This window comes from Panthera onca, chromosome B3, assembly GCF_046562875.1.
Source record: "Panthera onca isolate mPanOnc1 chromosome B3, mPanOnc1 haplotype 2, whole genome shotgun sequence".
NCBI lineage: Eukaryota > Metazoa > Chordata > Mammalia > Carnivora > Felidae > Panthera > Panthera onca.
Genome location: NC_138344.1, coordinates 32,187,735 through 32,214,483, shown reverse-complemented (window position 1 = coordinate 32,214,483; position 26,749 = coordinate 32,187,735). Strand labels below are relative to the sequence as shown.

The 26,749-nt window shown below is 55.2% G+C and overlaps 1 protein-coding gene and 1 long non-coding RNA gene across 5 annotated transcripts; both read right to left on the bottom strand.

Moving 5' to 3' along the window:
* Positions 1-1,128: 1,128 nt before the first annotated feature.
* INSYN1 (inhibitory synaptic factor 1) lies at positions 1,129-12,703 on the bottom strand. 2 transcript variants are annotated; one of them, XM_060618101.3, is made up of 3 exons: positions 11,173-11,211; positions 1,836-1,910; positions 1,129-1,740 (listed from the first exon to the last, which is right to left on the bottom strand). In XM_060618101.3, the coding sequence occupies exon 3, from the start codon at positions 1,641-1,643 to the stop codon at positions 1,188-1,190; it is 456 nt and encodes a 151-aa protein (XP_060474084.1). In that variant the 5' UTR covers positions 1,644-1,740; positions 1,836-1,910; positions 11,173-11,211; the 3' UTR covers positions 1,129-1,187. The 2 variants fall into 2 exon arrangements, with proteins under 2 accessions (XP_060474084.1, XP_060474083.1); XM_060618100.3 differs by adding an exon at positions 12,324-12,703 and having other exon boundaries at positions 1,132-1,910; positions 11,173-11,896.
* Positions 12,704-14,120: 1,417 nt separating this feature from the next.
* Positions 14,121-26,311, bottom strand: LOC132668905 (uncharacterized). Of its 3 annotated transcripts, XR_009605835.2 has the most exons (4): positions 26,005-26,311; positions 25,790-25,899; positions 22,022-22,265; positions 14,121-15,687 (listed from the first exon to the last, which is right to left on the bottom strand). It is a non-coding gene; the product is annotated as an uncharacterized LOC132668905 (long non-coding RNA). The 3 variants fall into 3 exon arrangements; XR_009605834.2 differs by having other exon boundaries at positions 25,790-26,311; XR_009605836.3 differs by lacking the exon at positions 14,121-15,687 and adding an exon at positions 19,524-20,229 and having other exon boundaries at positions 25,790-26,311.
* Between the last annotated feature and the right edge of the window lie 438 nt (positions 26,312-26,749).

Below are 26,749 nucleotides of genomic sequence, written 5' to 3'. Positions count from 1 at the left end.
CCTCAGCCTTTTCATCTGAAAAATGGGGCTAAGGAACATTTCCTATCACATGAGGTTATTGTGAAGATTACATGAGATAATACTATAAAACATACTTAGCGTCGGAGTGGCCCAGAGGCCTGCCCAAAAGTGTGAGCAATGATTATGATTATGATCTCCAGGATATCCAGATGCTGTGCCTGGGTCGGCCCCCCACCCCAGATGAAGCCTTGTTACCTGCAGGCTCCCATCTTGTCTCTGTTGGTGTCATTCAAGACCTGCGAGGGTGGGTTCGGGGTCCTTGTGTGAGGAAGCAGGGGCAGAGTAAGGCCATGGGATTCCTCTCTGGGTCTGCCTGCCTAGAGAAGGAGCTCAGGAGCCTGCCTTTAGCCCTTTCACAGCCCCACAGTGGCCGCTGGTTGCCCTCTCACGTGGACCTCAGTTTCTGCACAGGGCCAACTCAGGGGCTGGCTGGCTTTGCCCTAGAGGACAAAGCTGAGGATAGGAGTTGGAAGGATGGGGGTGGTCTAGTCTCTCCAAACAAACCCCTTCCGAATCTAGTCTGGTCCTCTAGGGTCTGGGGAAGCCCAGCTTCCCAGCAGGGAGGCCTGTCCCATGGGAATAGCTTGCTCCTTCTCTGTGTCCTGGGGAACCCTGAGATGGAAGGGGAGTGGGGTGGGGTTGTGTATCTCCAGGTAAGTCTGCCTTTGGGAAGGAGACGCACAAGCCTCGGAGTGGAAAGTATGGGGGGAGGTGTGTGTGGAGTGATGCCACCCCGAGGCCCTCCATCCTGCAGTCAGACCTACGGTTAGCCCTTGGCCTTGGACACTGCTCCTTGGGAGCCTGCTACCTGTCGATGGATCCCCTCTGGGACAGGGCCCAGGCCAGCAGCCAGACTCCACCACTGTGCTCGGGGGCCTGGAAGAGGAGTCCCACCTAATTTACATGCTTTTGGACGCCCCTTTCGGGAGCCCTGCAATGAGAAGGAAGGGAGGGTGGTTCCGGCCGCACCTCCTGGGACCTAGATGGTGAGTAGGCATCTTTGTGTCTAAGATGAGCTCCGTGAAAGCTCTGGGGCCTTCGGGGTTGGATCCTTAGCATTTTAAAATTTTATTATGACTGCGTTTGTTTAAATATATATATATGTATATATATATATATATTTATAGCTCTATGTGCCCACTGCCCCCCAGCCCCCTCCCCAGCCCCTAGTTTTTCCCCTTGGCTTTCTGTCTGGCAGCCGTGTAGGGCAGCAACGTCTGCGTGCTTTTGTCTGACACTGTTTGGGTGCTGCTGTTCCTTGTGACCCTTCGGGTCTGCTCAGGGGCCAAGGTGGGGCCTGAGCGGCGGCTGGTCACTGGAGAGCGTCTCGGCTTGTAGGGAGCCGGGGAGGGCTTGAGGGGGCCCACGTGGGCCTCTGTACGGGGAGGCTCTGGGGACAGGCCCACCTCCTCCTCTGCCACCTCCTCCTCACCGTCCCCTTCCTCATCGTCACAGCACAGAGCGTGGTAGAGTACTTTGTCGCTGAACCGCACCCTCTCCCGTGTGCCTGGGGTCCGCTGGGGCAGCTGGCCCTTTGTGGGGCCAGCACTGAAGGCCTCCTCACTGGAGGAGTCCGGGGTCTCCACTCGTGGCCCATTGGGGATGGGCACGCCACCATTCATGAGCCGGTAGTCGGGGCCAGCCCCTGGCCGGGTCGACTCTGGGCCGTCCACGGAGTCCGAGGGGGTAGATACATCCAGGAAGGAGCAGAACTCCCAGCTGTCCGAAAGGATGTCAGCTGTCATGAAGTCTAGGTGACCCAGGTCGAAGGGGCCGCCCACGCCCGCCTTGTCACTACTGGAGGTGCTGCTCACAGTGGCCGTGGTCCAGTCGTCTGGCTCCAGTTCAAAGTCGAAGTCTGAGGTTAGCTTATCGATCTGGCTCACCACCTGGCCACGGAAGGAGAGACGAGTGAGGGGGGCCTAGCATCACGCGGGTATGAGCGTGCCCCTGTCCCACCCTGCTAGATGCCTGGCTGATGACCCCAGAGGATGGTGACTGGGCTTGAGGTCACAGGTTCGTTTGCCCCAATGAGGGCCCACGCTGGACGAGGGTGAGGAGAGCCTGTCTGGGCCATTCTCCTATTTTCTAGTCCTCAGTCCCTCCTTCCAGACCCACACCCCATCCACTCACACACCCCTCTCCCCTCAAGCCAGCTGCTGTTCTGGTGCTCAGAGTTCCATCTTCCTTTGATTGAGAGGCGGCCATTTACAGAAGCTGACACTCCAGCCAGGCCACACGGTGGAGAGATGAGCAGACCACATGATGGATGAGTTGGAGAGGAAATGATACGGGGTGACCACGAGGAAGACTCTGCCCAGGTTTTCCAAAGCATCCTGGACCAGCCTGTGCCGCTGGTCAGTGACTGTCCCCCCTGAGTCTCCATCACCATACCCCCACGTACCCCAGAACCTCCTCCTTCTTTCCCTTTCCTGCCCCCTGATGAGTGGAGATCAACCCTGGCTTGTTGGGGAAGGAATAAGAAAACCCTTCATCCTGGGTCCAGGGCCGCTCATCACATGCACTCGGGGGGCGGGGGGCAGCTCGGTCACAGAGACCACAGCACCCCACCCATCCCACATGAAGCAGCACCCTGCCTCTACAGAGGTGCCCTGCCTCAGGACTCCTCGCCTAGACCCTGTCAGTGCAGAAATCAGGGATGAAGACAGTGAGGGGGGGGAAAGGGAGACCCCATCAGAGGGTCCAGAATGGGCAGAGTAAGAGAAGGGGGAAACGATTCAGACCAAAAACAAAAACAGCAAAACAACAACAATAGCAAAGCAGAGGGACCAAGAGACCCAAGGACAAAACATACACAGTGTGTCCCCAAGCTCCCGGTGCCTCTCTGGTGTTCTTTCCCTGGGGTCAGAGCAGTGAGGTAATGAATTAACTAAGGAAGCCCCTAGTCCAACAAACTTGTATGAGGATGACTGCTGTCCAGTGATGTGCTAGGTGTCTGGTGAGGGGTGGGGGTGGGGGATGCCCCCAAATGCAAGACAAAAGCAAGGGCATAAACAGTGGGCCAGGAGGTGTATGGGTCAGTGAGAAGTTTACTTGGTTAGGAGTCAGAGGGTCCTACGTGGGTGACCTGATCAGTCATTTTCCCTCTGAGGTCTCAGTTTCTTCATCTGTAAATGGGGAGGTTGGGTGAATGGTTTATTTCCAAGGTTCCTTCCATCTCTGAGATTCTATGACTCTGGATTTATAGGGATGACTGAGAAGCTGTTTTGGGGTGTCCATGCCTAGGGGTACCCACTCCCCATGGCCCCAGGCCCCAGGGGTGGCGGGATCATTTGGCTGGCGCCTGCAGAACTGGGGGAGTCAAGACACTTGGGTTCTAGATTCAGCTTAGACATTGCTCTGTGTGTCTTTGGGTAAGTCACACAACCTCTCTGGATCTCAAACCTCATTTGCCACCATTTGAATACAATGACTCCAGCACTACCATCCTCACCAGGGCCCTCATTGAGGAACGGTGAGAAGGGCAGTAAAGGGGCTCTGTGGGGCACTGGTGATAAAAATGACATCATCTCCCATCTCTGAGCACCAACTAAGCGTTAGGCTTTCCACCCATGAGATCATCACCTCCTGAGCTTCTAGAAATTGCACCCGAGGCACCAGTAACAGGGGGGAGCCGAGATTCCCACCCTCTCCTGCCGCTCCCCTGCAAGACTGCTCACCACCGTGAGGTGCTACTGTGATGTCTGGGCTTGGGCAAGAAATGTGGAGAGGGCCCCACCCTCCAATCCGGCAATCCCTTCTTGTGTCCCCCACCCCCGAGTGACTCCCCCTACCTCAGAGAAGCTCATCTTCCCCAGAAGCCCCTGTCCAACCCAAGCCCCACCTGAGGGGTGGGAGTCCTGGCCCAGAGCAGGGGCTCTCAAACCGGAGTGGGTTGATGCACACTGGAGTTTCTGATTCAGTAGGACCCGGGTGGGGTTTGAGAAGGTGCACATCCAACACGCTTCTGGGTGCTGCTGATCCAGGGGGGCATACTTTGAGAACCACTGGACTAGGGGTCTGGGGATTTAAGCTGGTAAAGACATAGCACCTCGGAGCATTGCCAGTCTCAGGGGAGGCCCTGAGTGTCTGGGGCAAATTAGGCTCTCCTGATCAAGTTCAGCCTGAGCCTTCTGCTGTGGAAGCATGGAGACACAGCTAATAGAAATGTCATTAAATGACTGGGTGTGACCACACAGGGTTGGCTGAGGCCAGGCCAAGCCCAGAAGCTGGGCTCCTAATGCCCGTGAGGAAGACCCAGGGTGCACAAGGCAGGGGCCCTAAAGCTGTCAGGCTTGGACATACTCCTTCCCACCCAAGAACTTCTGGCTGGCCACCTGCTCAGGCAGCCTTCACATTCAGGCCCTTCCCCTTCTCCATTAGAACGCCCTTCTCTGGTTCCATCCTGGGGTGTGGAGGGACAGGACAGAGGGAGGCTTGGGTTCAAATCCCAAGTCGGCCACATCTTGGCTAAGGAACTTGAAGCAGGTGATTTTCTCTCCCCGTGTCTGTTTCCTCCTCTACAAAAATGGGACGGACAATCCTCTCCTCACCAAGGTGATGGGGGTTTAATGGAACGTGATTTAAACTGTAGAATCAGCACAGCCAAGCACTTACGAACCTGGACTCTGGAGTCAGACCTAGCTAGGTGCAACCACCGAGTGGCTGTGTGACCTTGGCCAAATGACCCGGTGTCTCTGTGCCTGTGTCGTCATAAAAGCGAATTCTAGTAGTACCTACTTGACAGGACTGTTGGGAGTAGTTAATGACATGATGCCCAGAAAGCAGGTAGAACAACAAAGACTATCAATCTCCACTGTGCACCAGTGGGTGAAAAGGTAGAACCAGGCCCCTGGCACCAGGCCCAAGAGCTGATGGGAGTCACTTCTTCACCCACAGAATGGCATTCTGAGGGGGACATTTCCAATGCTTGTGGCAGCATAATGGGATATTCCAAACCCCAGCACATGGGTGGCACCTATGTTCTCTGCTCTGTCTCCGGACAGAGCAGGAGCAGAAGAGGGTCTAGACGCCAAACGGTAATGAAACTCAAAGGCAAAGCTGGCCCAGACCATTAGGGACAGGCACACCCACTTGATGAATGACATGAGTGAGGACCAGAAAGAGGAATGATGTGCCAAGGGTACCCAGCCTGTATGCAGGGCCTGGGTCAGTCCACAAACCCCACCACCTGTCCCTATACCTCATTTTGTGGGGCCAGTGGGGCGGGCAAAGGACAGGCAGGCCCCACATTACCTGCCCCTCTGCTTCGGATGCCTTGAAATCTGTGATTTCTCTCTGAGATTTAATAATCATTTTGCCTACATGTAATTTAGGATTGTCTTGGAGGACAAGGAAATAATTATATATACAGAAGGAAAGAGATGGGGAGAGAGCAAATGGAGAGAGAAATGACAGCGTAAAAATCGCAGAATCCTAGAGCCTCAAAGCCAGAGGACTGGAGTCGCTGTCGGCTTCACCCCTCTCACTGTGCTTGCTGAGGGGGAGACTGAGGACCAGAAACTGGAAGGAGCAGAGCTGAGACCACAAGTCAGGAGTCCTGACTGCTGGGTCTGGCACCTTAAGAACAAGAATTAGCTGATCTAGAGTAGGCAAGAAGGAACACTAGAAAGGCAGGGCTGAGTGCCGTGACAGACCGGCTCGGGGTTCCAGGCCCCGTCCCAAGGGCGCCCCCAACCTCTGTCCTGCTCATAGCCTCAGCAACCTCACCTGAACAGCCGCACCCATCTGCTGGCAGCTTCCTGCCCAGCTCCTGCTGCGCGTTGCATTCAGGGCATCTCAGAATCAGCCAACAGGACCGCGTCACCCCTCTGCTTCCAGCACCGCCCTGCTCCCCAAACCCCCGAGTGTCTCAAACACAAACCCCACAACTCTGGCCACAGGGACTTTTCTCTCCAGCAGGCAGCCACCGCCCTGCCAGGCGAGCCTCCCCAGCTCTACCCACTCCACCCAGCCCACTTTGGCCTCTGGGCCTCACCTGGAATGCTCCCTCTTTTTCTATTCACCCCATCTCACTTCCATCAGGAGTTTTCCCTGATCCTCCGTAGGGAACAGGTTCCCTAGGATAGGCTCTCAAGGCACTCCGCACCTTTCCTTAAAATATTTTCCAATATTTATCACTGCTGCAATTGCATATACATGTATGTTACAGGATTGATGTCTTCCCACTAGACAGTAAGCCCCATGAGGGGTGGGACTGGGAGCATCTTGTCCGCTATGGCACCCCTAGCTTGGCACAGGGGTTGGCACACTCCTCACAAATACAGCCATGGGATGAGTGGATGAGTTGAGACAGGAGGCTGATAAAAACTGTTGGGGCTGCTTTTCTGAGAAGGAGTTGCATGGTCCTATCTTGCCCGCCCCAGCCCTCTCTCCAGCCCCGGCTGAGCCCCCTCTCCAAGGAAAGCACATCTGTGTTCCTTAAGGCCCCAGAGCCAGGACCGAGGACCCAGGAGTCCCAGAACCAGCATCTCCCTCACCTCTGGCCCCTTCCCCTCACTCAACAAGCTGTTACCTCCTCCCCTCCCGCCCAGCTCCCCAGGCAGCTGGTTACATAACTGGGGATCTGCATTATTTATGACCACTGATTATTTTTTAATTCTGTGATTATGTTATTTATTGTCTTCGGGGGGGGGGGGCTGTGGAGTGGGGGGTGGGGAGAGTTGACTGTGATTCATGACTCTCATCCTGCAATTTGGCCTAATTGGCCAGGGAGCTTTGTGAATCTGTCCAAAGGAGGAGAACGCAAAGGGAAAGAGGGAGGAAAGGAAGGTGAGGGAAAAAAAAAAAAAAATAAGAAGAAAAAAATCCGCACAATTCTTGCTGAGCTGCGGGTGATGGCGCTGACCCACTTTGGCACAGCTCCGTGGTCCCCAGCCTCTCCTGCCCCAGCTGCTTCTTGGCTGGGCCACATTCATCTCATGCCCGCACGGCCCTTGGCTTTCCATGCCACGTCGTACGCAGCACCTTGCTGATGGGACTGCATGGTTGCCACTGGGCCTGTTCCCCATGCAAATCAGGTGGGGGGACCCTCCGCTGCCACGCCAGGTGGGCCACTATGCTCCTAAGTTAGGTCCCACCCAAGAGTCAGTGACGACATGACAGTCACCAGCGGCGAACTCGAACTCGAACTCGAGGATCACTTTTGAGCCCCCATGCTGAGTGACATCTTGGGGAGGAGGGGGAGGAGGAGGCCAAGTACCTGGTTAAGATGCGCTCACCATCTAAGGGGCCAAGGATAAGGGCCCTTCCCCTTGCCCTTGGGGTCCCCCAGCTGGTGAGGAACAGGGAGCCCAATGGGGAGGCAGATTCCCACCCAGAAACACAAGCAGGAGCTTCCTGGAGACGGTGGGGGATTCTCACTGAGGATTAATCTGAATTTCATACCAAGGCCTTTAAGGCTCTGTGTGATCTAGCTCCTGGCTCTCTCTTTGACCTTTCTTCCTGCTTTTCTCCTCCTGGTTCACTCCACTCTAGCCGCCCTGGCTTCCTTGCTGATTCCCAACATGCCGAGCGCACTTCCACACTTCCTTCTCAGGACCTTTGCACTGGCTGCTCCCACTGCCCGGAAGGCTCTTCTCCCAGATACCCATTCGTCTTGTACCTTCCTCTCCTTTGGGTCTCCGTTCAAAAGGCATCTTATTGGAGACCCCTTCCCCCCATCACCATCGCTCTCTACCTCTTTCCATGCTGGAAGAGGGCGACACTGCCCTACGGCCGAAGATACTGAAGGGTGCCAGCCAGGAGGCCAGGGTCCTGGCTCTGACCACTCTGATCATGGCTAAGAAGCTGATGTGACTCCAAAAGAACAAGGCTATCCATGGAGTAAGAAGCCGGCCGGTGCAAGAATATCTCCTTAATAATCTCTAAAAGATGTGGAGCTGGTTTTGTTTCCCTCACGGTGCATGTAATTTATACATGGTATCACATTTAATTCTTACCCTGGGGTAAGAATTACCCTGGGGCAGGGTTGTTACCTGCCCTGGGGCAGGGTTGTTACCCTGGGGCAGGTGGGCAGGCATAAGATTCAGTATCCCCATTTGCCAGAAAACAGAAAACAGAAGCCCAGAAAGGTGAAGTAACTTTCCAAAGCTCACACAGCTAGGAAGGGGGTGGAGCTTGGATTTGAACCCGAGACATCTGGCTGTAGAGCCCATGCTCTTGGCCTTAAGGCTGTGCTGCATCTCTATCTAAGTTGAGATTCGCAGAAATTTAAGGAGTCTGGAGACCCTGCTGGGATTGGCCTGGCGTCCTGGAGTACTGGAGAGCCTAGGAGGGATGAGGGCTAATTAATGATTGACAGTCACATCCCTCTGGAACACAACTTCAGCTTTCAATGCACGTTTACATTCTTCACCTTACTTAGTCCACGAGGGTACTTTCCTCACCCATGGGACAGAACTTGCTCCCTATCACCTGGGGAGCCAGTGACAGAGCTGCAGCAGGGGTTTGGGAGGGTGAGCAAGGTATGGGAGAGGGAACTCCAAAACCTTTAGGGGTGTGAGTGTTAGCGCCACCCCCCCCACCTTACCACGTGCCAAGCCTCTGATAAACCCTTGCAAGACCACTCTGAGATGTGAATGATCAGCATCCCCATTTCAGAGATGAGTAGACTGAGGCTCAGGGGCCTCAGGAGAAAGTGCTTTAGGGTCTCCCATCTCTCTGTGAGTTTCAGGCTTTGTGCTCAAGAGGATGAGGAGGGTTTGCCTTGATCAGTGGTATGTGCTCTCCTGATGACAACCCAGCTGATGAGCGCTGACCCGGTGGTATCTGGGGAAGGGGGTATAATGAGGGAAGAAGTGCCTGCCACCCTCTAGACCTTGGGTCGACCCATGCCCCTGATGGAAAAACGCCACACAAAGGGACTGAGAAGAGCCAGGTAGATCCAGCTTTATAAGCCCCCTTTCAGGATCAAGAGCCAAGATTGCAGGTTCTAGGGAACAGAGGGCTGCAACCCTTTACCCCAAACTAATACCTGGCACCCCCACCGGGTAACCCCATTCCTGATAAACCCCATCCCACAGGAAGTCAGTTATGGTGTCTCCTCTTCTGCCTGGGCCTCCCAGAGCCTTACCTGCTTTCCCCAACACTTGTTTCTGCCCATCTCCCCATGTCCAGACCCTGCCTGGGGGCTGGGGGAGCTCTGAGGCCTGCCCCCCTCCCAGCTGGGTGCCATTGGCAGCGGGCAGGCTGTGGCATACGGGGTAGACGCTGGTTGCCGTAGCAACCTGCCAAAGTCTTGGGTGGAGGCACATGGCCTGCAGGGTGTGTAGGGGGAGGGAACTCATCTCTCTCTGTCCTGGCTCAGGCCTCTGGGCTGCACGGCCTGTGACCCTGAAGCTCTGCTGTGCAGGACATGGGGCTGGGTCTACATATGCTGAGAAGGGAGAGAGGGAACATCTAACAGATCTGCAAATAAATCCTAGTGCTTCTGATCTCCCTGCCTCATCCTCGAAAGGGCATCCCCTCAGAGCATCACAGCACGAGCAGAAGGTGTCATCTCTAGAAGGCCCCTGTCAAAATGCAAAAAGGTCACCCACTAGTCCCCCTGCTCCAGCCTCAGAATAGGCCACGGGAACCTGAGTTCTGGGCTTAGTTCTGCCACTAGTAGGCTCTGTGACTTTGGATAAGCCCCCAGCCCTCTCTGGGCCTCAGTTTCTTCAAACAGAAAATGGACAGGGCTGGTATGGGTGATCTGTGAGATGTCTTTAAGCTCCGGGTGACTATGCTTGGGGAGACAGGAGAGGCAGATCTCAGAAGATGCTCAGTTGAGAGTAGGCTCCGGGCCATAGGACTCCCAGGCTTAGAGTCCATCCTGGCTCTTTTCTGGGTGGGCCTACTGGGGCACAGGTCCCATGCCCCTGCCCAAGACTGAGACTCTGGATGGTTCCCATGGCCCTGATGGACCCACAGGAGCATCTGGAAAAGATGGGGTAGAGAGGGATGAAGGGGAGTTGTAGTCCTTTGGACCAACGAGTTTGGGAGTTGCTCAGGGGCATCTGGTCTTCGACCACAACGCTGATTCTGGGCTGAGGGGACTGCCCTGCCTCACCTCAGTTCTTGTTCCAGCCTCTCCACAACCCCTCTGCTTGGGACACAGCTCCCTTCAAACATGCCCTGCTCCTTGGCTCTCCAGGCCAGAGTGGGTACCCACCATCACTCCCCTCTCCTCAATCCTCCAGGAGCCTCCCTGCCCAGCTGGCTGCGGAAAGAATGAACCCATAACTCCCATTCAATCACTCTCTCTGCTGTCTCTGCAGGGGCCCTGGTTACAGGGAGTTGAAATTTGCCTAAAGCCCACCTGGCCGGCTTAATGGCACCCAGTGGGCAAATTCAGGCCAGCGGCCCAGAACGCTGGTCATGCATTTTGGGCTCGAACACAGCCCAAGGGGCAGGGCTGAGGACGTGTGTACCTCATTACCCCAGCGATGTGGGAAGCAGTAATTAAACCGGGCTCCACTTAGACAGAGAGGGACACACATCCCGGGATCTCTCAGTGACTTTTCAGCCTTGGCAAAAACATTCACAACTGTAGACGGGGATGCATGCCTCTAGACGAGACTCCTGCCCCTGCCAAGGTACCCAGGAACTCTGGTACCCACTAGTGGCCCCCCAGACACATTCCCACCTCAGGGCAGGGCAGGCCTAGCTGGCTTTAACTTTTTCCCGGATCAAGGGTTCTGAGTATCTGTGTGATTTCTGGAGAATGCTCAGAGCTTCTCAGTAGGGCCAGCAACACTCTCTCAGAGCCACCTTCTGAGTAGGTCAGAGTCTGCGAGGCAGATGGTGGGGTCAAAAGCCAGCTTGGGCCCCAGAAGAGTGTCTCCCACTAAGAGGCTATGGTAGGATTTAGTCTATATTTGTCACCTTGGCAGCCCGGAGGGCTAACCATAGGCCACGGGCCCACAACACATTGCCCAACTCTGCAACACTGAGGCCCCTCCAGTCCTGGAGTATGGTGAGATTTCTAGCAAAGCAGATTTGGCGAAAGAAGAAGGAAAAGGAAGTCCCCAGCAAAGTGACACAGGTGCACACAGCTGTGAGTACACATACACACTTAAACACGGATGAGCATGTTTTGGTGCCGGGCCCAGGAAAACTGGCCTGGGGTCTGGCCGGCCCCTCACTCACCTCCCTTAGCTCCTTGGCCACCTCCTTGAGCTCCTGCAGGATGCCCTCAAGCTGCCCGATGACCATCTTCATTCGCTGTCGAATCCGCTCCCGCTGGCCACCACTGCTGGGGTCGTCACTGGGCTGCCCGAGGTCCGGGGTGCCCCGAATGTTCATCCTTTACCACGTGGCTGCAGGCCTGCCCATACTCCCCCCAGCCGGGCACACGCTGCGTCTGCCTCCACGGAGCCCCCCTCGGCCAGGCAGAGCTCCACATCTTAACGGCCCCCCAGCCCACCCTGGCCCTGGGTGGCCCTCACCCAGCCCCTGCCCCCTGCCACCCCGCCTCCTCTGCCTCTGGGTGGGGAATGGGACACCCAGAGGAAGACAGAGTCTGACAGAGGGGGTCAAGGTGAGGACACAGGAGAGCAGGGGGAGGGGCCTCGGGTCTCAGGAGTGGCCTCCAGGACTTGAAGTGCCTGAACGTGTGCTGAGCTGATCTCTGGCTGAGCCTGGACACAGAGGCAGGGGGATGACTCTGCAGGCACTAAGGGTAGGAGATGCCCTTGGGATGGGGGAAGGCAGCAGTCATCCCTCACAACTCCTAGGCAGTTGCAAAGGCAGAGGTCTCCTGAGGCAACTGACACCTGCAGAGGGACGGTGGCTGGGGTCTTCCAGATGTGGAGGGGGCTCCAGCTGTGGGCAGCTCTGAAAAGGGAGCTGGTCGGAGGAGAAGGGCAGCCCCCTGCAGAGAGAGCAAGCCTGGCGTCAGCCCTCCCAGGCTGCAGCACCAGCCGGCAATGCCGCTGCCTCCCTCCTCTCGCCAGCCTGCACCCTTCGTCGCTGGGGAATTTTTTTCTTTGTGGGGAGGGGTGGTGGAGGCAGATGGTCTACAGCATAGCCCCTCCTCTAGAAGGAAAAGGAGCCCCTGCTTTGGAGGCAGAAGTCCTCAGCCTGCGACGGGGCACCCTGCCCCAGCTCCCCCAGCTCCCCCGTGCCTCCACTCCCCCCCTCCCCACCCCCAGCCAGGCCTGGTCCCGCTGGTTTGCCAGAGGGCCTCTCCAGTCCTTCTGTCCTCCCTCCCAGTGCCCCCGGGTGCCCTCACTCGCAGCGGACCCTCCCTTCCCCAGCCCCGCCTTCCCTCAGAACCCCAGCTCCGCTCCCGGACTCACCAAGGGTGGGAGCACCGGCCTTTCTTCCGAGCAGCGTCGGGGGCCAAGCCCCAGGAGGAGGTTGGGGGGCCCCCCCAAAGGCTCCCTAGGGCGGGCTTCTCTCTCTGGACCCTTCGGCCCCTGGCCTCAGGGAGGTCCTCAGAGCCGCCACGGGAGACATCTGGACGGTGGGAGGGGGCGGGGCCTCCGAGCTCCAAGGAAGGGGGCAGGAAAAATCTCCCCCAACCCCCGCCGGGCTCCGGGTCGGGACCGAGCGAGGGTCCGGTGGGCTTGGGGCTCCGAGGCCACAGGTGACCCGGGCGCAGGGCGACCAAGGCGACGCCGGGCCGGTCCCAGCGCGTGAGCCAAAGTCGGAGGGATCGGAGGGCGCCGGGATCCCCTCAGCCCACGCCCGGCATCCCCCGGGCTCTGCACAGTCCGGGATTCGCTCTGTCCAGTCCAGATCGGCCGGCTCCGGGCTCCGCCGAGGTCTGCCTGCCCTGCCCCGGAGTGAGCGGGCACCGCCGGGCGCCCGGGGCGCGCTCAGCCGGGACCCAGAAGGTCCGCGCTCCGGCACCCGCGGCGCCCGGAGCGGCCGCAACGGTCCGCTCCGCCCGGCCCAGCCCGGCCGCCCGCCCGCCCGCCGGGGGCGAGAACGCTCCCACCGCTCTGTCCGCGGTCGGAAAGGTCCGGAAGCCGCCGGGCCCCGGGGGGAGGGGGGAGGGGCGGTGGCGGCCGCGGGGACCGGGTCCCCGCCGGGCCCGGCCGAGAGCGCGCGAGGCAGGGGGCCCGGCCCGGCTGGGTTCGGCGGCCCGGGCGCGGGCGGGAGCGGCGCCGGGCGGAGCAGAGGAGGCGAGGAGAGCGAGAGGAGGAGGCGAGGCGCCGGCGAGGGAGGGGACGGGAGGGGAGGGGGCGCGCGGCGGGCCCGGCCCGGCCGGGGCGCTCGGGGCTCGCAGCCTCCGCTCGGCTCCCGCCGCCCCCCGCCCGCTGCCACTCGGCTCGCCTGCCTGCCGGTGGGGCAGACGGGCGCGGGGTCGGGGCTGGGCCTCCCTCCGCTGCCTCGCCCTGCCCTGCCCCGCCGGGCTCCGCGGGGCCTGGGCCCGCTCCCCGAGCGCCGCCGCCGCCGCGCCGCCCGCGCCCCGGCCGCCCCCGGCCCGCCCCGCCGCCCCCCGCCGGACTGGCCGCCCGGGCGGGCGCTGGCTCCCTCAAAGGCCGCCCGGCTCGCTCGGCTCCGCTCGCTCGGCGCTGTCAGAGAAGGGGCCGGCCCTGCGCGCCGGGAGGGAGCTTTTAAAGCGACACACACGCCGCCCAGCGCCGAGCGCCGAGCGCGCGAGCCGGGGGGTCTCAGCACCCGGGTGACCGCCGGGGTCCTGCGCTGTCCGGGCTGAGGCGGACTAGCCCGGCGGGACTCTGCCCGACCTCGGGGCGCGGAGGGGCAGCGGGCTGGGGACTTAGCCCTTCCCGCCTTTCCAGGCAACCCTGTTGCCCCTTCCCCCACTGCGGTGCACCCCAAGCGTCTCTTTTGGCTAAAGTTTCCCGCATCCAGACCCTCCCCTTTCTCCTTATCATATCTCAGCCTGCCCCAGAGCTTGCGTTGAGGCAGATTAATTCAGAAAATAGAATACGGACAACCTTTACCGAGCGCCTACTGTGTGCCAAGCTCTGGGCTAGGCACAGTTGGGAGCTGGAGGCTCCGGTGCCCGGGTAGGTGTTAGACACTGATCATTTCTTCGGTTACTCATCCATTTACTCAACATTTATTCAGCGCTTTCTGGGTGCCAGCCTCCATGCTAGACTCTGGGGTCTCAGGAAGGAAAGGCAGCATTTTAGGAAGCTCACAGCTCCTGGGGGCAGTGGGGGCACTCCTGAGTAAGCTGAGAGGTGGTAAATGCAGGACAAATGCAAGTTCTAGAGGAAACGGTAAAGGAGTGGGGAGGGCGGGGAGCAAGCCAGGTCAGGGGCTGGCAGGCTCCCTCGGGAGGCAACCTCTGAGCTGCATGGGGAGGGAGAAGTAGGAGTTACCCCGGTGACTGTCAGTGTGGAGGAGGTAGGGATGAGCGCTCTGGCAGGGAGGAGGGTTAGAGCCGAGGCTCAGAGGCAGAAGTGAAGAGAGGGGATTTGACGCCCTGGGCCCTTTAGCGATGACCTGTTTGACAGCTCTGTGGACAGTGGATTAGAGGAAGACCAGATCCTGGAGAGACTTGGAAGCCACAGTTGGGCGCTTGGATTTTCTCCTGGGGCAGAGGGGAGGGTGATATCAGGGAGGAACCTGGTCCTGCTTGCCTTGAGAAGCAGGCAAGGCCTCCTCCTGAGAGGAGACCGACTGTGGCCTTGTGGATGGGGGAGCTGAGGGCTAGGCCACAGGGAGGGGACCAGTTAGGAGGCTGTTGCATGAATCCAGCCGAGAGAGGAGGGGCCTGAGCGGGAGTAGAGACGGAGAGGAGGGGATGCTTTGAAAAAAAATTTAGGAGACTAGAACAGGGCTTAGAGTCTGGCTGGACTTTGAGAGGGAGGGAGTCCACAATGCCTCTTACAGCTTATGGCTTATAGCTGGGGAGGCTGGGTAGATGCTTGTGCTGCCAGTTTTGTCGGAGCACAGAGAGGAAGAACGCATCTGGGGTGAAGATGAAAAGTCCAGTTTGGGACAGGTGGAGACATCCTGAAGACAGTTGAGTATATGGATCTATGTCTGGCCTTGAGGGTTGTTTTTTTGTTTACTGAATCATTATTTGAGGGGATGAGATTAAGCAGGAAGATTGTGTAGACTAGTACTAAAAGCAGTAGGTCCAGGCTGGAGCTTTGGGAAAGAGTCCCTGGAACAGGGACAGTCAGGGAGGTAGGAGGAGAATGAGAGTAGGGTGTCGTGCAGGCCTGGGAGGGCAGGGTTTGGAGGAAGGCATGGTCGGCCATGTCACAGGCTGTGGAGAGCTGCCGGGAGGGAAGGAATGGAAAGTACCCACTGGCCTTGGCACTTAGGAGGCCACTGGTGATGTGGCAGGGGAAGGTTTTGGGGGTGGGGAGGGAGGAGATGGAAGGTGGTAGGAGCCATATGGTTGGGCACTGGGTGCTGACTGGTTTAGTGAGGAATAGAAGTGAGTCTAGGTGACACTGACAAAAGTTCAGATGGCAGGGAAGTAGAGATCTTGAGCTAGAGGTGGAGGAATGATCAAGAGAGATGGGGCTGGATGGTTGTTTTGAGGCTGGCCCCACAGGGAGACCGAATTCCAGGGGCAGCGAGGTGTTAAGGGTACCAATGGTTTCACTTGTGCTCCAAGCTCTCTCAGAGGTGTGTGCACAGGGGTCTTCTGCAAGATTCTGGGTCTTCCAGAAGCGGTGAGGGTGGGAGTCCAGCTGCCTGGGGCGGGGGAGATATCCTCCTGGGGACCTGGGGAAACGAGAGGCCCCAGCAATTATCACTTAAAAAACTGTGGTAAAATACACATGAAATTTACCATCTTAGCCATGTTTAAGCGTGCAGTTCAGTGACACTAAGTGCCTTCACATTGTCGTGCAATGACCACCACCATCCATCTGCAGAACTCTTGTCATCTTGAAAACCTGAAACTCTGAATGCAGTAAACAATAACTACCATTCTATTTTCTGTGCCTACGAATGTGACCGCTCTAGGTACCTCCTAGAACTGGAATCATATAGTCCCGCCGACCATTTGCACAGAAGCTATGATGCTAAGACTAGCCAAGATCAAAAATGGGCTGAGCCTGAGGAAAGAGAACAAGTTTCTCTAGCCTGAGGTCCATGGAACCATCTGCCCATGTCTGGAATGGGGGAGATGTGTTTGAACTGACAGTGTTAGGAGACAGAGAGCTTGGTTTCAGAGGGTAAGATGTGAATGCTTAATACCTAATCGATCTTGGGTCTCATTAATAGAAGTGAGTTGTGTAGAAAAAGGGAGGTGACATTTCTTCTGTCACCTGTGGGGATCAAATATCTAGGACCCCAGTCCACTGGGTGAATCCCTAGGAGGGCAGCCAGGATGGAGGAGAGGAGGGGACTGGTGTAAATGTCCTGTGAAGAAGGGGTGGGCTGGTCAGAGCAGGCTTAAGAAGAGAATTCTCAGATTATAAATCTGATTATAAATCTCCAAAGGGCTGTCACAGGTGAGAGGGAATAACTAGGTTCTGGGCGGTGCTCGGGCTTGCCTTCCTTAGAGTTTGGAGATTAACTCATTCTCTCTTCCCCTCAACCTCCCTGGCCGCCTACCCAGATGTCCCAGCCTTCAGATTTCTGCTTAGATCCATATCCCATCCCCCTGCCATCTCCAGACAGCCTTCCCTAGTCCTTAGTTGGCAGAGAAAAACAGAAGCACTCTTTTGGCCCTTAACCAAATGTTTCCCAGGATGTTCATTTAATGTGCTGGCTGTGTGACCTTGGGCAAGTCACTTAACCTCTCTGAGCGAGGATAAGGAGCCCATAAACATTTTTATTTTTCCCTATGTTGGCTGCCTTGCCAAAAAGGAAAAAAAAAGTTGTCTTCTAATGTCTCTTTGACTCAGAAAAATAGGGATGATAATGGTACCTACTTTCCAGGGTCATTGTGAGCTTGGAATAAAATAATGCCTGTGGAAGTGCTTGGCCCAATGCCTGGCACCTGGTAGGTACTCCATGGATGGTAGCTGCCATCAGTTCTTCTTAACGGCTTTGTGTCTACAAGCCTTATTTCTTCGGGAGGCTGTGACCTCCCCCAAGATGGTGTCTGTGTCGTGCCCGCCCCCGTCTCTCACATGGACCCGTGTAGTGGACTGTGACGGCGACATTTACCTCTTCAGCCCGTTTTCCATCATCCCACTTCTGACATCCCCTTCCTTTGGGAAACTCCCCCGTGTTGTCACATAGACCTGGTGGGTTGTCCGTGGCAGAGCCCGCTACTCCCACTTATCCTACCCCATTGCCAGCAGGTGGGCTGCAGGTGTCAAAGAGCCTCATCCTCTAGCACCAGGGATTGGCCCAAGGGGTGGGCACACTACCCAAGCGGAACCAATCAGACTCGTTCCCGGAGATTGATATGTAGATGCAGGGGGGAGGGAAGCCTTCTTCCTACCAGGATGCAAAGTTTGCTGACAGCCAACTCTCCCACTAACTGGAGGAGCCAAGCCAGGCAACAGAGGGGAGAGGAGTTTAGAGAGCACGCTGGTGGCACTGAGTCCCAGTCTTGGCTTTTATGGCCTGGCAGCCTTTCTTTCAGTCCTGGGAGCTGCAACTACATCCTATCCATCTCTAAGAGCCAATAAATCCCTTTATTGTTCCAACTGGTTTCGTTGGGTTTGTGTCTCACACAACCAATAGGAGTCTGACAAACACACTCAGGGAATGCTGACGGATGACTGAGTGATTGGATTCCCGGATAGGGTGGGATGTCAGAGATCCTGCAACCCGAGGGTTGGGAACCGCTGCCGTGTGGCCATGGAAGGGGAGAGTGGGTACTGGAAGGTTTTGCATCAGGCAGACTTGGGTTTCAATTCCAGCTCTGCCATTTACTAGCGGTGTGATCTTGGGGAAGTTACTTACCCTCTCTGAACTTGAGGTTCCTTACCTGCAAAATGGTCAAAGTCATAGAGACTGCATAGGGTTGCCTTGGGGATGGAATGAGATAAGAACAGGAAGCACCAAGCATTGTGCCCCAGGTGGGGGCATGGGAGGCAAGAGCTAGAAAAATGGTAGCTGTTTTTATTAGCCTGCAATCCATTGTGACTGATAGCATAGGACTGAGACTGGCATGCAGGTCAGGAGGAAACCAGGATTCAGTCTGCAGGCTGAATTCTCAAAAAGAGTGGGTCCTGGCACCAGGGAGGCAGAGCCAGAGCCAGAGAGAGCACGTTCAGAGAAAATAGATAATAGAGAAGCTCTCACTTTGGCAGTGGAGTTGGAAGGCCCACATGCTGGCTTTTCTGTTAATCACGTGACTTGCTAAATCTTCCCAAGCCTCAGTTTCCCTTCTTTCTTGGTAGATATCAAGATACCAAGTATCTTGGTAGTTATCTTGAGGGCTAACGCCATGTAACATGTTCAGCACAGGGCTTAGTAAGTGTTCATAAATATTGTTGTCAATATTTGCAGCCTAGGGAAATTTCTGAACACAAAGGTGGGATCGATGGATAATATTATAGGCAAACTTCCCATGAGAAAATCCCCAGGTAAAGGAGTGCCTATATCTGATCTCCTAGGAAAGGCCATTTCGGAATGAGGAGGCGACGACATGTGTTTTTCTGCAGCTGGACAGCGGTGGGGCTCCTATCGAGGAAGTCATGTCTGGGGACATTTCTGTCACCTTCCTGCTCGCTGTAATCTCCCCAGCCAAGGCAAGGTTTTCCAAAGATTTTTGTACACTGGTTGCCTCTTCTTCCTCACTTCCGATCATTCCTTAAACTTCACAGCCTGGTTTCAGCTGTCATTGCATTGTTGAAATCACCCTCACTGAGCAAGACCTTGTGCTTGCTAAGACCAGCAGACCCTCTTTGTCCCCTGTCCACGGTGATCGTTTTGTGGTCCCGACCCTGATAACTGGGGCACCCTCTACTCTATAGCATCATAGCTCATTTTCTCCTGGTTCTCTTCCTACCTCTCTGAGTGCTGCTTCTGAGTTGGCTTCAAGGATTTTTCTTCCTCTGGTCCTTGGGATGTTGGTGATCCATGGGGATTCTCACTAGGACTCTCTTCTCACTCTGTACACTTTCCCCCAGGGCAGTCTTCCACACTCCCTAAAGGTTCTTGACTTCCAATTTGCTATTTCCAGAAGAGACTATTCCAAAATTTTAGACCGTATTGCCACCTGCCTGCTAGACATTTCCATGAGGATGTCATGCAGGCACCTTAACTCAGTGTGCCCAAGCCAGAACCCATTGTCTTTCCCACCCCCAAATGCATCCCCTCTTATCTCCCCCATCTCGGTCGACGGCGCCACCCTCCAGCCTTCCACATAAGCTGGAAACTTGTGATCATCTTAGACTCTTGCTTTCCCATATCCAACTGGGCACTAAGTGCTGTTCATTCCACCCTCTTAAAATTGTGTAGACAGGTTTCTTCTCTCTACTGATGACCAGGCCCTGTCTTGGACCCACTGGCCCCTGCATTAGCTGATGGCCAACTAATGGATCTGCCAACCTTCAGATTTATTCTGTGGAGTCCACTGTTGCTGGAATCAGCCCCCCCCCTTTTTTTAATGTTTGTTTATTTTTGTGAGAGAGAGACAGAGCACGAGCAGGGGAGGGGCAGAGAGAGAGGGAGACACAGAATCCGAAGCAGGCTCCAGGTTCTGAGCTGTCAGCACAGAGCCTGACATGGGGGCTCGAACTCACAGATCACGAGATCATGACCTGAGTTGAAGTCGGAAGCTGAACAGACCGAGCCACGCAGGCGCCCCATCTGACATCAGCTTTCTGATCTACCTGTTTATGACCCTCCATGGCTTCCCCATTCCTACAAGGAAAATCCGGTGTCCTTAGTTTGGCATTCTGCTCTTTTCAGGAGCTGGCCGTTGTCTGTCTCCGCAACTTCCTCTCTGTGGCCTCTTGCTCCCATCGCTTCTGCCAGGAGGAGCTACTCGCAGCTCTTCAACACACTAGCCAATACACCTGCTCTCCTCTTTGGGTGGAATGCCTGCCTTCTTCTTCTCCTGGAGACCAACCGCCAGAACCTCCTGACATATTCTCGCCGTGCGTGAGGTCCCTCCTCTGCACCACCACAGAGCCCTTGTCCGCTGCACGTGCGGCACTTGCCACACTACACTGTCACTGTGAGTCCGACCCTCCCCCACCGGACCATGAGCTGCTGGAGAGCAGATACCTCCGTGTCCTTGATGTCCAGCAGAGTCTGCTGTAGTGACTTCTCAAGCCATGTTTCGTGAATATGGAATCTCTACAATGCTTATTTGTCTTACATCTTTATGAAACAAAATAGCTTTAAGGTGACCTGGGATGGAAAAAGCTGGAAAGAAGGAACAGGGCATGTAACTCAGCACCCCCGCCCCCAGGCCCCAGTGCACATTCCGAGGCTTCACACCCCTCCCTCCCCTGAACCTTTGACACCCAGACCCCGCTAACAGCATTAGTCTGCCAACAGCATGAGCAAGCTGTGTTGTTATCATCCCCTCCTGTCTTCTGGGGAGTCTTATGTTATCCATTACCCCTCTCTCTCTGTTCTCCTGTCAGTGAAGTCACCGTCCGCCCCCTGCCCCCCGCCTCTTTCTCCTGGTTTCTGTCCATCAGCATTTAAACCTGCTTTCTAAACTCTTCTGTCTTAAAAGTAAGATCCCACTTCCCTCTCCAAGCACTGGCTCGACTTTCCTCTCTCCGCAGCCAGACTTACCCCAAGAGCTGTCTCTTCCCCAAGATGCCCTGCCTCTTCTTCCCCAGCCCCCGCTGATTCTCCCTCCCTTAGCGATCTGGCACCTGCTTGTACCTTTCGTCTAGTGAAATGCTAAGGTCACCGGTGACCTCCAAGACACCCCACTCCGGGTCCTGATCTGACTTGTCTTCCCACTGCATTCAGTTAGTTAACCACCTCTTTAGTCAGCCCCCTCTTTGCCCTCAACTTCAGGGGCACCAAGCCTTCCCGGATTTCTGCTGGCTGAGTGTTCACCCCTGGCTCTCAGCTGCCTCCGCCGCTTTCCACCCTGCCCTGTCGGAGCACTGGAGTTGCCCCAGGCTCAGCTTTACGTCCGTCCTGTTCATCCTCAACCTTCATCCTACCCCCCCCCCCGTCCTGTCCTGCCCCCCCGCCCCCACCCGTCTAGTGGTCGCCGATGCCACCGACAAGGCTCCTCATCCCTGAAACGCATCTCCAGCCCAGATTCTCTCCAGGTTCCAGACTCGTGAGATCCTCTGCCTCCCAGGGAGCTCAGATTCAAAACTAAACCCGGGATATTTCTGACACAAGCCCCCCGCCCCCACCCCTGCGCAACCCCGATCCCATATCTCTGCGGCTCTCACAGAAACTCTGGAATTTTTTGTACCTTCCTGTCTCCACCCCCCACATCAAATCCACCTCTGCTCATTCTGCCTCCTGCATATTTCCCCTGTCTCCATTCTCTGCTGCCACCCCCTTTGTCTGAGACACCATCATCTCTCCACCAGACAATGAAATCCACCCCCTACCACGTGCTCACTGGTCCTTTCAAGGCATTAGCCCCATAGTGCCAAAAGGATCGCAAAACACTGAGTCGGATAGATCCTTCCCCTGCTTAAAATCGTCACGTGTTTCACATCTCCCTGAAATCCCAAATTTGTAGGGCGCCCATGAGCCCCTGGGTGGTCTGGACCCTGCAGCTCTCTCAGCTACTCTCCCGGCTTCCTGTTACTCCCGCACATCAGCCACACTGACCTTCGTTCAGCACCCTGGATGCACATGTTATGTGTCTTGCCTCTAGACTGTGGCACATGCTGTTCCCTCTGCCCCAGGGGCACTCTTCCTCCGTCTTCATGCAGCTAACTTCCATTCATCCTTCAGATCCTGGCTTCAATTTCAGTCCTTCCCAGGACTCTCCCCCAGACTATGCCCCCAGTTATTTGTAATAATGTGATGTCTGCATTCCCCGTGAGACTGCACGTACATCCCTTTGACGGCCTACAATGCAAGTGCTCAGCAGATACTGACGGACAACGGAGGAAGTTCAGAGTGGTTAAGCAACTTGCCGGAGGTCACACAGCCTCTGCCATGGGACCTCACAACACACAGATTCCTTTGATCAAAACAGTGGTCTCACCTTGTCCTCGCTGCCCGATCATTGGCAGAGCCTCGAGCCTCCACGGCAGAGGCTACGCTGTGCCCCGGTGCTCCCAATCGGTGTCTGGCCTGTGCCGAGGATGGCTGACTCCCTGCTGATGCGCCTTCGAGTTTTTTCCCAGCCCTGCCTTCCTACCCGGCACCAGTTTCCTTCTACAGCGCCGCTATGGGTTGAGCCTTCTTTTCATTTTCATCCTGAGTTAACTCTTCAAGAGAAACTTTTACTAAAAAAAGGAAAAAAAAAGATAAATGAGTGAATAGTAATTGGGAGAAGCAAAAACGAAGACCCAAAATATAAAACACAAGAGCCTAGAAATGGTTGAGACAAAGAGGTTCGGCTCCGTGTAGTCTGTGTGGGCTGAGGTCTTACGGATCACTGTCCTTTTGGTCCTCGGGCCAGTACTCCCACCCTTTTCCTGTAGTCTGGGCTCAGTCCTGGTTGGGGGGGGGGCACTCCCCTGGGCGCAGTCACCACCCCTCTGGCTGACAAATCTGTGGGAAACACTTCTAAGGGGGTTGGGGTCTCTCATGATGGGGTAACAGAGGCCCAGAAGGAGTTAGGGGGAGTGGAGAGTGGGCTTCTGTGTTCGTTCCACAGGCCCAGATTACACCTGTGTTGGCCGAGCCCGTCTGTACACCCCGCCCCACCCCCTCAGGGGCTGGCACTGGATGACTTGGGGGTAAGGGTGGTGGGAGCCGAACTGCCAGAGTCAAGCTGGCAAGGCTGAGCCTGAACGCAGGAGGAAGGGAGGGGCCGACGGGGCCGGGGCAGGACAGAACAGCAGGTTCTTGTCAAACACACAATTTAATTCTGAGGCTGTATCCCCCGTGCCTGAGAGATTTTCGGCTTGCAATAGTGTCATTTACAGATGGATTTGCAGCGGCGAATTACAAGTTTGTAAGCAACAGCTTCTCTGACGCCTCGAAGAAAAAAAAAAAGCCTTATCCCTTTGCAAATTATAAATTCATAACTAACAGTGTTATCCAACTGAATGCAAAACAAATTCATTACCAGCTACATTATTCCACTGAATACGAAGTGAATGAACCGCACAGGGTTTTGTGCGGATTAGGGACACGGCAGGAGATGGGGCCAAAACAGCCCTCCCCCAGTTCCTCTTTTTTGTGTCCCTTCAGGCCCACCTCAAGCTAACCCCAAATGGAGGCAGAACCGGCTGGATGAAAGGAGGCTGGAGGCTACGGTGGTGATGGTGATCTTCCAAAACACAGCCACCCTGCTGGTACGTGTGTGCATCTTTTGTGTGATTATTGAAATTGTCGTATGTGTTATCTTAAGATACCATGCTGTGAATGCCTAAGTCCTTGTGAGTTGCGGGACACCCCCTGTAAAAGGGGGTCATTCATGTTAACCACACAGGAAGATGTGGGTCCTCTGAGCAGATATCAGACTGAGAAAACAGACCTAAGTTTAGACACAGGATTGGGAATTCCTTGTATCTTCCCAGAATGTTACTCTCGGGACCAGGTTCCAAGGTACTGAACATCTGGATGGATGGTCCTGGGTGGGGGGTGGGGGGGCGCATCAAGACTGTGCCCACAATGTGCAGGCACTTTGGGGGGTCTGTGGTGGGGGGTGTGGGCCATTCTTTTAAACTCAGGTGATCTGGTTCCGGACTCTCTGGTGTATTCCCAATGTGTGGTTCCTGAAATTTACATTTTTTTTCATTAATGTTTATTTTAGAAAATCAGAAAATACAAATAAACAAAACTAAATCATGCAGGTACTATCCCATCATATACCCCACCAGAAACAACCACGTGGGGTGGATCGGACCTGAAATTGGGCCCCTTCTCCAAGTCCATTCTGAATGAATGGAAAACTTGGAAGCTGACGACATATTTGATGTGGGAGAGAAGAGGAAATAGCCCATATGCAGCTATGCAAGCAGAGGCCAGGGACCCCCCCCCCCCCCCCGCAAAGGTCTTCTATCCCGCCCCCAAATGGCCAGGGAATTTTCCTGGTACACATGTCCCATCTCCTCCAGGCCAACTGCCCTATCTCTCTCCCTTCTCTGATCACTGTGTGTTTCTCTGCTATCCTCCTTAGGAGCCAAATGACTTCCTCTCCTTGTCTCATGCTGAGTGGTTTGCGACCATCATCTGATTAAACAGTTGACCAAGCTATTTTTTTTTTCTAAACAAAGACAGTTTCCTGTCCAAGAAGAATTTGGTGCCAACTGTGAAGATAAGCTATTTTCACTCTGTTTCATGAACACGTTTATATTTTTCAGAACTGGGGGGCTATTCTACAAATGCTGATATCAAACCTGCTTTTGTTCACGAACAATGCAGAGTTAGCATATTTTTACGTCCTGAGATAAATCTATATTTTCTGTTTTAATGGCTGCATATTAATCCATGTGATTTTTTAAAAGCCATCTCTTTTTTTCTTTTTACATTTAGACTGTTTCCAGTTTTTGCTATTATAACACCCACACATCATCCTTGCACATTGATCTAATTATTTCCTTAGGTTGGGTTCTTAGAAGTAAAATTTCTGAGAATGCACTTTCCAAGGGCTTTTGTCATGTCACTGAACGACTCTTCAGAAAGTTTGTGCTGATTTCTACTCTCTGCAGCCGCTCATATTATGGCCCCCTTACTGTTAGTGTTATAGCTATGTCTCAGTCATGCCCTGAGGTGCTACAGAAAGAGCCCCCATGCCCTACTTTGGTGACAACAATGGCAACCAGTGAGCAATTAGACCCAGGGAGCAAGAATGAGGGGCCATGTGACGCAGCTGCCCCTCCCTATATGGATTCTTCCATGGCCACCATGGAAGGATTTGAAATTGACTGACTGATCGAACCACTGATCATATGAAGGAAAACGTTACATCCCTCCAAATGGTGGTGATGATCACGAGTCCAGCCTAGTGCTGGTAATGATAAGCGGTCATGCAGTGAAGACATGGGTGGTGACAGATAACAGTGGAGGTGAGAGGGGGTGCGGCATTGTGAGGAGATGGTGTGGGGGCGTGGGGGAGCACTGACAGTGAGAAGGCAATCACGGTGGTGGCGATGGTGGCCGTGGTGATGCTGGTGGCAGGGAAGGGAGTCCAATGGTGGTGGCGGTGGTGGCCGTGGTAGAGGAGGGTTAGTGACGTCCCTGCAGTGATGTGGGGTGTTGTGGAAATGGTACAAGTGATGATAAAAATGTAATATGGGAATACACAGACATCATAGGAGGGAGAGGTTGTCTCAGGCTTGGGGAACAGTGTGATTAAAAGAAGCAACCTGAGTCTAGCGCCAAGAAAAGGGAGGAGATCTACTGGCTGACAGGATGGTTGGGGAGAAATTTCATGGCGGTGGGTGCTGGGAAGGGTCTTGAAAGTGGCAAGAGAAATTTGGGCTCCCGGAGGGCAGCCGAGAGACTTTGGGGATCGTGGGAGGAAGACGGGCCAGAGTTGACTTGTGTGCAGAACAGAGGTGGAGAGGAGGAGCTGAGCTGTCGGCCCCACTGCTGACCTCTGAGGGGAGCAGTAGGTGCACTGGGCCCTCTCGAGTGCCGGCGAGCATCCACGGTCTGTTGGAGCATGCGGGAAGAAGGGCTAAAGGGTCTGTGGCACCAACCCTGACCCCTGCCACTCCTGTGTCAGCCCCAACCAGCGATCCCCACTCTCACCTTTGGCCGAGGGGGAGAAATGTCTGGAACAGTGGTCTGGCTCCCCCTCTCTTCTCCCACAGCGGCCCCCACCACCACCTGGGTCTGATAGATGAGCATTTACCTGGTAGCGTTGCCTGGGAAGAGCCCTTTCTCACTTCTCCGGGGGTAGCATGGAGCCTGCTTTGACACGTGTGCAAAGATGCGGGATTCTTTCTTTCTGGGCAAGGATGCCTGAAAATGTTCAGGGATACAGAAGGCTTGTGTCTGAGCAGCCAACATGCTGGGTATCAAGGGGTTAATCCATCCCTGAGGATGGGGCACAATCTCTCCCCTCACCCTGCATGCTGTCCTCCTCACTCTGACACGGAAGCCACCGGAGCCAAGCGGGTGCTCTCTTTGGGAGAGGGAGAAACACTTTTTCCCTCCCATTTTAATGATACTGGTGACCTCACAAGGTTTCCATGGTGACAAGACCAAGGAGCCAGGGGGACGTGGTGAATTAGGCCAGACAAACCCACCCCGTAGAATCTTCTTCATGATACCAGGCTTCGGAAGTGGACTCTAATCTATGAGCTTGCAGAAGAGGGAAGGGTGGGGAGTGGGGCACAAAGGCAAAGCTTGCAAAAGAACTCTGTGCCCTCCTTCCCTTTCTGTGCTCCACCCTTTGTCCTCTGCCTAAACAGGTCCCTTCCTGGAGGGCATGGTGCTGAGTGTGGCCTCTCACAGCCAGACCTGGACGGTTACCGAGCACTGATAGGAGGGCAGTTCTGATCCCCAGTGTAGGAAGCATAAACAGGGTAATTCTAGGCACCAAGGTAGATGAGGTGACTGAGGGAGGTGGGAAACAGAGCAGAGAAGTAGGTTTGCAAGGGGAGGAGATTAGCATCTGGTGAAGAATTGGGGGCTGCTGCCTAAAGCTCAGTTTTCTTTTCTTTTTTTTTTTTAATTTTTTAATGTTTATGTATCTTTGAGAGGGAGAGAGACAGAGCTCCATCAGGGAAGGGGCAGAGAGAGAGGGAGACACAGAATCTGAAGCAGGCTCCAGGCTCTAGCTGACAGCACAGAGCCTGATGCAGGGCAC

What these genes read in the sequence shown, in the direction of transcription:
- INSYN1 (XM_060618100.3), bottom strand. Translation starts at nt 11,328, where the DNA reads ATGAACATTCGGGGCACCCCGGACCTCGGGCAGCCCAGTGACGACCCC. An exon ending in TGGCCAAGGAGCTAAGGGAG is followed by an intron (nt 1,911 to 11,172) that starts GTGAGTGAGGGG and finishes TTCCGTGGCCAG; the next exon opens with GTGGTGAGCCAGATCGATAA.